A 13,017-nucleotide genomic window follows, 5' to 3' on the forward strand; every position below is an offset into this window, starting at 1 on the left:
GGTTTATTGTGTAGCTCTGTTTATGGTTCCGTTATAAATGCAAATGTGCGTGTGTGTGTATGTGTGTGTGTGTGTGTGTGTGTGTGTGTTGTAGACGGGCCAGCTGGAACCTTTTCTGAACAAGTTTACAGCTGAGGAGGAGCGGCAAATGAAGCGAATGCTGCAAAGAGTGGACGTTCTGGCTAATGTGAGCATCAATAACCCTTTACAGCAGACCTGGGCAAATTAAGGCCTGGGGGCCCGTTAAGCTTTTCAATCCGGCCCAAATCATTTTTTTTTTTTTAGATCTTTAAAGGCCTACTGAAATGAGATTTTCTTATTTAAACGGGGATTAGCAGGTCCATTCTATGTGTCATACTTGATCATTTCGCGATATTGCCATATTTTTGCTGGAAGGATTTAGTAGAGAACATCGACGATAAAGTTTGCAACTTTTGGTCGCTAATAAAAAAGCCTTGCCTGCAGACGATGTGCGCGTGACGTCACGGGTTGTGGAGCTCATCACATCCTCACATTGTTTATAATCATGGCCACCAGCAGCAAGAGCTATTCGGACCGAGAAAGCGACGAGTTCCCCATTAATTTGAGCGAGGATGAAAGATTCATGGATGAGGATAATGAAAGTGAAGGACTAGAAAGAAAAAATTTAAACAAAAAAATAAAGAGCGTTTCAGATGTAATTAGACACATTTACTAGGATAATTCTGGAAAATCCCTTATCTGCTTATTGTGTTAATAGTGTTTTAGTGAGATTCTAAAGTCATACCTAAAAGTCGGATGGCTGCGGTGAACGCCAGTGTCTCTGAGAGAAGCCGAGGAGCCAAGATCACAGCTGCCTTTTTAAGCTGCAGGAGGAGGTCGCATAATCCACTGAAGTCTCCGGCAAGAGCCGACTTCATATCACAATTTTCCCATCCAAAAACTTGCTGGTTGACGTAGAGAAACATGTTCGCTTGACCGCTCTGTGTTAAAGCTTCACAACAAACAAAGTAACACCGGCTGTGTAATCGGTGCTAAAGGCAGCTGCAATCCACCGCTTTCCACCAACAGCATTCTTCTTTGACGTCTCCATTATTAATTGAACAAATTGCAAAAGATTCAGCAACACAGATGTCCAAAATGCTTTGTAATTATGCGATTAAATCGGACGACTTTTAGCCGTGAGTGGTGCTGGGATAAAATGTCCGCTCCAACCAATAACCAATGTCAACATAAGCGTCATCATTCCGTGACGTTTTCAACAGGAAACTTTCCAGGAAATTTAAAATAGCAATTTAGTAAACTGGCATGTGTTGCAATGTTAATATTTCATCATTGATATATAAACTATCAGACTGCGTGGTGGGTAGTAGTGGCTTTCAGTAGGCCTTTAATGCAGTCTGTCATAAAGTTTTTAGCATTCAATCAGACATTATTGTGAGGTTTTGTATTAGTATTCCTGAAAATAGATATACTGGCCCCCCCCAGACACATTTAATAATTGCTCAGGCCTGCTTTACACAAAGAGTTTCTTTCCACTGGGATTTTATTTTATATGCTGTGTGTGTGTGTCCCAGTACGCTGTGGAAAACGGCGTGCGGCTCATGGTGGACGCCGAGCAGACGTACTTCCAGCCGGCTATTAGTCGCCTGACGCTGGAAATGCAGAGGAAGTTCAACAGAGAGAAGCCAATCATATTCAACACGTATCAATGCTACCTGAAGGTGAGCACGCTGTGTTTGACTTTGCCACACACTGGACTGAGAAACATTTACATTGTGCGGATGTTTCCATAAAACACACACAAACACATCAATATACAAACCCCGTTTCCATATGAGTTGGGAAATTGTGTTAGATGTAAATATAAACGGAATACAATGATTTGCAAATCCTTTTCAACCCATATTCAGTTGAATATGCTACAAAGAAAACATATTTGATGTTCAAACTCATAAACATTTTTTTTTGGCAAATAATAATTAACTTAGAATTTCATGGCTACAACACGTGCCAAAGTAGTTGGGAAAGGGCATGTTCACCACCTTTTCTTTGAACAACACTCAATAAACGTTTGGGAACTGAGGAAACTAATTGTTGAAGCTTCGAAAGTGAAATTCTTTACCTGTCACGGCTACTCTGTCGTTCCAAAAAGGTTTCGAAAAAATGAAAATAAAGTTTGGAGAGTAGCCTTGAGGGGAAGGTTTTATGAGGCACTAAATTCGGGGCTCTCCCTTAGAGATAGGGTGAGAAGCTCTGTCATCCGGGAGGAACTCAAAGTAAAGCCGCTGCTCCTCCACATCGAGAGGAGCCAGATGAGGTGGTTCGGGCATCTGGTCAGGATGCCACCCGCACGCCTCCCGAGGGAGGTGTTTAGGGCACGTCCAACCGGTAGGAGGCCACGGGGAAGACCCAGGACACGTTGGGAAGACTATGTCTCCCGGCTGGCCTGGGAACGCCTCGGGATCCCCCGGGAAGAGCTAGACGAAGTGGCTGGGGAGAGGGAAGTCTGGGCTTCCCTGCTTAGGCTGCTGCCCCCGCGACCCGACCTCGGATAAGCGGAAGAAGATGGATGGATGGATGGATAAATTCCAAATAAGCACTCCCAGAGATATTTCTAGGTTCAAAAAATGTTGATCATTTATTTTCACAAACAAAAAATATTCACCGTGGTTGACTTTCTATATATAACAAAATAACTTATTTAGTGGTAAACAAACAATATCACTCCTCACTCCTTCAGTATGACAGACACACAAAGGCAGCGCCCAGCTGTGCTGTCCTCCCAATTATACCATGAATTGATTAACGTGGACCCCGACTTAAACAAGTTGAAAAACTTATTGGGGTGTTACCATTTAGTGGTCAATTGTACGGAATATGTACTGTACTGTGCAATCTACTAATAAAAGTATCAATCAATCAATCAATCAAAGGAGGAAGTTGCCCACCAGGAGGAGCGTGAGCCGCTGAAAACAATCAATCGATCATAATTAATGTAAAACATCCAATAAATAATCTACAACTTCATTGGCATTATTGAATTAGATTGTGAAAACAATTAATAAATTAATAATATAAATAGGCTCCAACATTACCATTTTTGCTTGATGTACAGCTTACGTTGTTCAACAGTCCAGGGTCTTGTTGTCGTGTTTTACGCTTCATAATGCGCCACACATTTTCGATGGGAGACATGTCTGGACTGCAGGCGGGCCAGGAAAGTACCCGTACTCTTTTACTACGAAGCCACGATGTTGTAACACGTGGCTTGGCATTGTTTTGCTGAAATAAGCAGGGGCGTCCATGATAACGCTGCTTGAATGACAACATATGTTGCTCCAAAACCTGTATGTACCTTTCAGCATTAATGGTGCCTTCACAAATGTGTAAGTTACCCATGGCTTGGGCACTAATGCACCCCCATACCATCACAGATGCTGGCTTTTGAACTTTGCTGTCATGATCCGTAGTCTGGATCATGTTTAGTTTAGTTATTTTCTGTTAGTTTGGACTCCCTTTGTTGTTTGTGTACCTTTTTGTGAGTCAGTTTGGTCACCATGGCAACATATTAATTTCACCTGCTGAGGGTTCCAGACGCACACCTGTTTTTGTTAATTACTTCCTTATTTAAGCCTGCCTTGTCCCGTCAGTCGGTCTTGGTCCCTTGTTTGCGGTATGCAACTGTTTCGTTGGTAATTACTAGGTTTCTTGTTACCTGATCCTGTGCTAGTGTTAGCATTAGCTTCTGTGCTTTCGCCACGCGTTTCTTTTCGTCTGTTTTTGTACCAGTGTTTTGTCATTAAATCATTCTTACCTTTTAGTTGTTGTCCGGAGTGTCTATGTTTGCGTTGGAGGAACGATCCCGCATTAAAATGCGACTCCCACGTGACATTTGCGCCTATAACAATCCGGATGGTTATTTTCCTCTTTGTTTCGGAGGACACCACGTCCACAGTTTCGAAATAAAATTCTAAATTTTATTTAGTATTTTTTTATTTATTTATTTATCTTTCTGTGAACATAGATCTAAAGTTTGTGGTGTGTATTAAAATGTATTTAATTGATTCACGATTCTCATTTATTCTGATTAATAATAACAAAAAAATAAAAAACATATCAAGACTACCGTATTTTTCGGACTATAAGTCGCAGTTTTTTTTCATAGCGACTTATACTCAGGAGCAACTTATGTGTGAAATTATTAACACATTACCGTAGAATATCAAATAATATTATTTATCCCACAGTTTCTAAATAGAATTTGAAATGTGGACTCGTCAGACCACAGAACACTTTTCCACTTTGCATCAGTCCATCTTAGGTGAGCTCGGGCCCAGCCAAGCCGGCAGCGTTCCTGGGTGTTGTTGATAAATGGCTTTCGCTTTGCAAAGTAGAGTTTTAACTTGCACTTACAGATGTAGCGACCAACTGTATTTAGTGACAGTGGTTTTCTAAAGTGTTCCTGAGCTCATGTGATGATATCCTTTACACACTGATGTCGGTTTTTGATGCCTGAGGGATCAAAGGTCCTTAATATCACCGCTTACGTGCAGTGATTTCTACATATTCTCTGAACCTTTTGATGATTTTACGGACCGTAGATGGTAAAATCCCTAAATTCCTTGCAATAGCTCGTTGGGAAATGTTGTTCTAAAACTGTTTATATTTACATCTAACACAATTTCCCAACTCATGGAAACGGGCTTTGTACATTCATTCATGTTATTCCATGACAGGGTGTCTCCTAATAGGGATGTGGATGAACGGATGTTTTTTTTTTACAATATTTGAATAACTATTTCAGGAAGCCTACGAGAATGTGACAGTGGACGTGGAGTTGTCGCGCAGGGAGGGCTGGTACTTTGGCGCCAAGCTGGTCCGCGGCGCCTACATGTACCAGGAAAGGGCCCGAGCCGAGGAGCTCGGCTACGAGGACCCGATAAACCCCGACTACGAGGCCACCAACAGGATGTACCACAAGTGAGTCGAGGCGGACGCTGACGCTCGTCGACGCTGAGACTTGTCCTCACCCTGTGGGTGCTGTTGGTTCCAGGTGTTTGGAGTACTTGCTGGAGGACATCGACCACAGCCGCAAAGCAAACATCATGGTTGCCACTCATAACGAGGACACGGTGAAATTCACCTTAAAAATGTAAGTAATGGGGTTGCTGAATTTTTTTTTCTACTCATATCCAAATCGCGATTGTTTTTGATTCCGATTTGAAATGGATTCATCATTTTCAAAAATTGCTAGAAAGAATGTATTTATATATTTATGTTTTATTTATCTTCCTGTGAACATAGATCTTAAGTTTGTGGCGTGTATTAACATGTATTTAATTGATTCACGATTCTCATTTATTCTGATTAATAATAACAAAAAAATAAAAAAACATATCAAGACTACCGTATTTTTCAGACTATAAGTTGCAGTTTTTTTCATTAGGAGCGACTTATGTGTGAAATTATTAACACATTACCGTAGAATATCTAATAATATTATTTATCTCATTCACGTAAGAGACTAGACGTATAAGATTTCATCAGATTTAGCAATTAGGAGTGACAGATTGTTTGGTAAACTTATAACATTTTCTATATTTTTTAGTTATTTGAATGACTCTTACCATAATATGTTAGGTTAACATACCAGGCACCTTCTCAGTTGGTTATTTATGTGTCATATAACGTACACTTATTCAGCCTGTTGTTCACTATTCTTTATTTATTTTAAATTGCCTTTCAAATGTTTATTCTTGGTGTTGGGTTTTGTCAAATAAATTTCCCCCAAAATTGGGACTTATACTCCGGTGAGACTTATATATGTGTTTTTCCTTCTTTATTATGCATTTTCGGCGGGTGCGACTTATATTCCGCAGTGACTTATACTCCGAAAAATACGGCAAATTTGCAAAATATATATTTTTTAGGCAACATTTTCAAAAAATTGTTTTTGAAATATATATATATATATATATATATATATATATATATATATATATATATATATATATATATAATTTAGCCTAAAAAAAATTATATTTTAAAAAATTTTGCCTAAAAAAATGTATTTTTAAAAACTTTACCTAAAAAATATATATTTTTTAAAATTTTGCCTAAAAAATATATATATTTTTAGGCAAAATTTTTTAAAATATATTTTTTAGGCAAAGTTTTTAAAAATACAATTTTTAGGCAACATTTTAAAAAAGATATTTTTCAGGCAACATATTTGAAAATATATATTTTTTAGGCTAAATTATATATATATATATATATATATATATATATATATATATATATATATATATATATATATGTATGTATATATATATATATATATATATATATATATATATATATACATATATATATATATATGTATGTATATATATGTATATACATATATATGTATATGTGTATATATATATATATATATATAAGCATATATATATGTATATATATATACATATATACACATATATATATATATAAATACATATACATCCATCCATCATCTTCCGCTTATCCGAGGTCGGGTCGCGGGGGCAACAGCCTAAGCAGGGAAACCCAGACTTCCCTCTCCCCAGCCACTTCGTCTAGCTCTTCCCGGGGGATCCCGAGGCGTTCCCAGGCCAGCTTGGAGACATAGTCTTCCCCACGTGTCCTGGGTCTTCCCCGTGGCCTCCTACCGGTTGGACGTGCCCTAAACACCTCCCTAGGGAGGCGTTCGGGTGGCATCCTGACCAGATGCCCGAACCACCTCATCTGGCTCCTCTCGATGTGAAGGAGCCGCGGCTTTACTTTGAGTCCCTCCCGGATGGCAGAGCTTCTCACCCTATCTCTAAGGGAGAGCCCCGCCACACGGCGGAGGAAACTCATTTCGGCCGCTTGTACCCGTGATCTTATCCTTTTGGTCACGACCCAAAGCTCGTGACCATAGGTGAGGATGGGAACGTAGATCGACCGGTAAATTGAGAGCTTTGCCTTCCGGCTCAGCTCCTTCTTCACCACAACGGATCGGTACAACGTCCGCATTACTGAAGACGCCGCACCGATCCGCCTGTCGATCTCACGATCCACTCTTCCCTCACTCGTGAACAAGACTCCTAGGTACTTGAACTCCTCCACTTGGGGCAGGGTCTCCTCCCCAACCCGGAGATGGCATTCCACCCTTTTCCGGGCGAGAACCATGGACTCTGACTTGGAGGTGCTGATTCTCATTCCGGTCGCTTCACACTCGGCTGCGAACCGATCCAGCGAGAGCTGAAGATCCCGGTCAGATGAAGCCATCAGGACCACATCATCTGCAAAAAGCAGAGACCTAATCCTGCGGCTACCAAACCGGAACCCCTCAACGCCTTGACTGCGCCTAGAAATTGGACAGCCTTGGCGGAGTCCAACCCTCACTGGAAATGTGTTCGACCTACTGCCGGCAATGCGGACCAAGCTCTGGCACTGATCATACAGGGAGCGGACCGCCACAATAAGACAGTCCGATACCCCATACTCTCTGAGCACTCCCCACAAGACTTCCCGAGGGACACGGTCGAATGCCTTCTCCAAGTCCACAAAGCACATGTAGACTGGTTGGGCAAACTCCCATGCACCCTCAAGAACCCTGCCGAGAGTATAGAGCTGGTCCACAGTTCTACATATACATATACATACATATATATATACATATACATATATATATATATATATATACATATATATATATACCTATATATATATATATATATACATACATACATATATATATATATATATATATATATATATATATATATATATACATACATACATACATACATATATACCTATATATATATATATACATACATATATATACATACATATATATATATATATATATATATATATATATATATATATATACCTATATATATATATATATATATATATACCTATATATATATATATATATATATATATATACCTATATATATATATATATATATATATATATATATATACCTATATATATATATATATATATATATATATATATATATATATATATATATATATATATATATATATATATATATACCTATATATATATATATATATATATATATATATACCTATATATATATATATATATATATATATATATATATATATACCTATATATATATATATATATATATATATATATATATATATATATATATATATATATATATATACATACATACATACATACATACATACATACATACATACATACATACATACATACATACATACATACATACATACATACATACATACATACATACATACATACATACATACATACATACATACATACATATATATATATATATATATATATATAATTTATTATCTCCATGCTTACTTACCATGCGTATACGTCAGTAGCCAAGAGGGACTTTTGTAAACTGCAGGGGTTTATCATGTTTTTTTATACCAAATTGTACATCGTGGGAATCGGTGTGAAACGAGAACCGCGTGTTGAATCGGGAATTGATTCTGAATGGAATCGAAATGGAATCGTGAGTTGTCGTAAGAGTCACAACCCCAGTAAGTAAGTAGGTTTTTTTTCTCAAATAGTAAGTCGGAACCCCCTGAGGTGTGTGTGGGAGCGGCTTGGGGGTTTTTTATTGTTTGTGGCTGCACTCTACTATTCATGTTAGAACAATGCACACACCTGCAGCTAGGTGGCAGCACTGCTTAAGTTAATCAACAGGCTGCCTGTTTTACCCAGTGTAAGTAGTAAAAATCGTATTTTGCGGACTATTGAGTGCACTGGTACTTGGGCCACATTCAGTAAATTCTAAGAAGAAAAAATATTTTCCATTTATTAGCCACACCTGACTATAAACCGCAGATATATAAGTTGCGAAATGAGCTTTTACACAGAAAGATTTAGTTAGTGTTTATTTACATACCTTAATTGTTTCCAAACGATGCTTGAGACACGGCAGTAAAACGGCTGATCAAACAAAACAGAATTCGTCGTCATGCGGAAGCTAGCTCTTCAAACAGCTAAACAGACTCAATAACTCCGCGGCGACAATTCGTTGAATTTACCGATTAACTTTTCAAACTAAAAAAATACAAAATAAAGCCATTGTAAGTTAATAATACTAACACAGGCACTGATAAACATGTAAGCATATTATCTAATACCAAGGACGCTCGCTTGATTACATTCCGATAACACGTACAAATATGCATTAAAACATTCCAACAGACATTACACATGGTAAGTATAAATAGTTTTAGTTACATTGTAAAACTTCTAATGTTGACTGGAGTGATCAGTGAAGAATCCATACGAGTAGGAACGCTAGGGACGGTGGGGCGGTATGTCTCGGTTGGTAGAGCGGCCGTGCCAGCAACTTGAGGGTTCCAGGTTCGATCCCCTCTTCCGCCATCCTCGTCACTGCCGTTGTGTCTTTGGGCAAGACACTTTACCCGCCAGCTCCCAGTGCCACCCAAACTGGTTTAAATGTAGCTTAGATATTGGGTTTCACTATGTAAAAGCGCTTTGAGTCACTAGAGAAAAGCGCTATATAAATATAATTCACTTCACTTCACTATGGACGACTAGAACAATGTTTTTCAATTTTTTTGGAGCCATGGCACATTTTTTTGTGTTGAAAAAATCCAGAGGTACACCACCACCAGAAATCGTTAAAAAAACGAAACTCAGTTGACATTAAAAAGTCGTTGTCGCAATTGTTGGATATGACTTTAAATCATAACCAAGCATGCATCACTATAGCTCTTGTCTCAAAGTAGGTGTACTGTCACTGTGGCTTTTTCTCTTTTTTGGTTATTTTCCTGTATCAGTTTCATGTCTTCCTTTTGAGCGATAATTCCCGCATCTACTTTGTTTTAGCAATCAAGAATATTTCAGTTGTTTTTACCCTTCTTTGGGGGGACATTGTTGATTGTAATGTCATGTTCGGATGTACTTTGTGGACACCTTCTTTGCTCCACAGTAAGTCTTTGCTGTCGTCCAGCATTCTGTTCTTGTTTTCTCTGTAGCCAGTTAAGTTTTAGTTCCGTTCCGCATAGCCTTCCCTAAGCTTGAATGCCTTTTCTTAGAGGCAATCAACTTTTGTTTGTTTTTTTGGTTTAAGCATTAGACACTTTTTTTACCTGCACGCTGCCTCCCGCTGTTTCCGACATCTACAAAGCAATTAGCTACCGGCTGCCACCTACTGATATGGAAGAGAATTTCACGGTGACTCTGCCGAGCTCGAGACAGCACCGACACTTGACAACAACACATCATTTGCAGACTATAATTACTGATTCGCAAAAGATATTTTTAAAGGGGAACATTATCAACAAACCTGTGCAAGCGTCAATATATACCTTGATGTTGCAGAAAAAAGACCATGTATTTTTTTAACCGATTTTTGAACTCTAAATGGGTGAATTTTGGCAAATTAAACGCCTTTCTGTTTATCGGTCTTTTAGCGATGACGTCAGAACGTGACGTCACCGAGGTAACACACCCGCCATATTCATTTTCACATTACAAACACCGGGTCTCAGCTCTGTTATTTTCCGTTTCTGCGACTATTTTTTGGAAATTTGGACACATCATGCCTCGTTGGTGTGTTGTCGGAGGGTGTAACAACACTAACAGGGAGGGATTCAAGTTGCACCACTGGCAAGAAATCTGCCGCCAGACCCCCATTGAATGTACCAGAGTGTCTTCACATTTGACCGGCGATGCTAAGACAGACATGGCACAGAGATGTTTGGATAACCTGCAGATGCATTTGCAACGATTAAGTCAACGAAATCACAAAGGTGAGTTTTCTTGATGTTGTTGACTTATGTGCTAATCAGACATATTTGGTCGCAGCATGACTGCCAGCTAATCGATGCTAACATGCTACGCTAATCGATGCTGACATGCTATTTACGCTAGCTGTATGTACATTTGAAACTAGATACCCACATTTAATGCGAAACAAACACTTACCAATCGACGGATTTAAGTTGCTCCAGTGTCACAAGATGTGAAGGTCCTGATCGTTTGGTCCGCACTTTTTACCGGCGATGATAATAAGGCAGCCATGCTATGGGCCACTTCATTAGGTACACCCACGCTATGGCCGAATAGCGTCAATAGCTATTCGCTCAATAGCTTCAATTTCTTCTTCAATTTCGTTTTTGCTATCTGCCTCCATACTCCGACCTTCTGTTTCAATACATGCGTAATCTGTTGAATCGCTTAAGCCGCTGAAATCCGAGTCTGAATCCGAGCTAATGTCGCTATATCGTGCTGTGGTAACCGCCATCTTGTTTGTATTGGCAGCACTGTATGACGTCACAGGGAAATGGATAGTGGTTTCGAAGATAGCGAAAATAAGGCACTTAAAAGCTTTATTTAGGGATCTTCCGGGACCGGTAAAATTTGGGAAAAAACTTCTAAAAATACAACAAGCCACTGGGAACTGATTTTTATTGTTTTTAACCCTTTTGAAATTGTGATAATGTTCCCCTTTAACACAAATAGGTGAAATTAGATCATCTTCCACGGCACACCAGACTGTATCTCACGGCACACTAGCAGACCGTTTGGAAAAACTGGGGATTAGAAGACAAAACTCGTCCAAAGGATGGAGCCATAGCTCAAACAATAACGCTTGTTGTTTCTTGAGAACAAAATGAGTAAGTCTGCAGTAAGGAAAAGAAGTGACGATAACCAGAATAAAAATACCTACATACTGTACAGGAGCTTTCACATTCACTGTAGGAAAGACCAGTGTGTTTAAATACCATTCTGCTAGTGCAGGGGTAGGGAACCTATGGCTCTAGAGCCAGATGTGGCTCTTTTGATGACTGCATCTGGCTCTCAGATAAATCTTAGCTGACATTGCTTAACACGATAATTATGAATAATTCCGCTGGAATTCACAGTGCTAAAAATAACGTTCAAAATATAAAACATTCTCATGCATTTAAATCCATCCATCCGTTTCCTACCGCACCCGTTCAAGAAGTCGCATTAATGGTAAGAAGCATTTTATGTCATGATGGGGGGGTTCGCAGCCTGCTGCGGGGTCGTTCTCCCAGGAAGGCAGACAGACTACTCGGGACATGGCATTTAGGTAAAAACATGACTTAATTTATACTAAAAAACAGATAAAAACAAAAATCGCTCACAGCGGAGGCACAACTTGGGCTAAGGAAGAAAGCTAACGCATAAACAGACTACGAACATAAATCAAACAAAACTTACTTGGCATGGCATGAAGCACAAAACTATGGCAAGGCATGAAACAAGTCAGCACAGGGCGACTGACTGGCAAAGACGAGCTTAAATACTGCCTCTGATTAGTGCTTGGGAAGCAGATGAGCGGGCATTTTGTCCACCAGAGTCAGGTGGACAAAATGTGTAACCAAGGAAACCAGACAAGGGAGTGGAAAAAAACAGGAACTTAAAGAGTCCAAAAGACAAACAGCACATGGCCAAACAAAAACATGATCAACAGACATGACATTTTATTTATTATTGGTTAGCTTCAGAATAACAATGTTACGAAAAAGAATAAGAGACTTATTATACTCTAAAAATGTTGGTCTTAATTAAAAATGCACGCATTTAGTTGTATTCAGTGTTAAAAAAATATGATATGGCTCTCACGGAAATACATTTTAAAATATTTGGCTTTCATGGCTCTCTCAGCCAGAAATGTTCCCGACCCCTGTGCTAGTGGGAGGTTTTTATTTTACTGTTTCTGCAGTAAAAACAAAGACCGGATCCTAATGGAGCCAAAATTAAGAGTAAATCCAGATGTACACTGTAGCCACTAAATATCTTTAATCAGCTTCTACATACCAATTCTCTTTAGACGGTCCTGGTACAATTTTCGTAGCGGTCCTGAGAGAAAATAAATGAGAAACACTGGCCCTAAACAAATTCTTCAGATAGTTCATCGAGGATATTTCTGCAGTTCTACCCTGCCGGGCCCCCTGAGCTGGGACGTCGTTATGTAAGAACCTCTTTTAACG

General features: G+C 39.0%; 1 protein-coding gene across 6 annotated transcripts in view; it reads left to right on the forward strand.

The window, feature by feature from the left end:
• prodha (proline dehydrogenase (oxidase) 1a) overlaps positions 1 to 13,017 on the forward strand; it is a 50,503-nt gene that overhangs the window by 29,840 nt on the left and 7,646 nt on the right. For all 6 annotated transcript variants that reach the window (XR_009802324.1, XR_009802326.1, XR_009802327.1 and 3 more), the window contains exons 9-12: positions 95 to 187; positions 1,557 to 1,703; positions 4,787 to 4,962; positions 5,036 to 5,134. Coding sequence is in view for 1 of the 6 variants with exons in the window: in XM_061875747.1 (XP_061731731.1) it covers positions 95 to 187; positions 1,557 to 1,703; positions 4,787 to 4,962; positions 5,036 to 5,134 (515 nt within the window). In the remaining 5 variants the exon portion in view is untranslated. The remainder of the gene's footprint in view (positions 1 to 94; positions 188 to 1,556; positions 1,704 to 4,786; positions 4,963 to 5,035; positions 5,135 to 13,017) is intronic.

This window comes from Nerophis ophidion, linkage group LG17, assembly GCF_033978795.1.
Source record: "Nerophis ophidion isolate RoL-2023_Sa linkage group LG17, RoL_Noph_v1.0, whole genome shotgun sequence".
Classification (NCBI taxonomy): domain Eukaryota; kingdom Metazoa; phylum Chordata; class Actinopteri; order Syngnathiformes; family Syngnathidae; genus Nerophis; species Nerophis ophidion.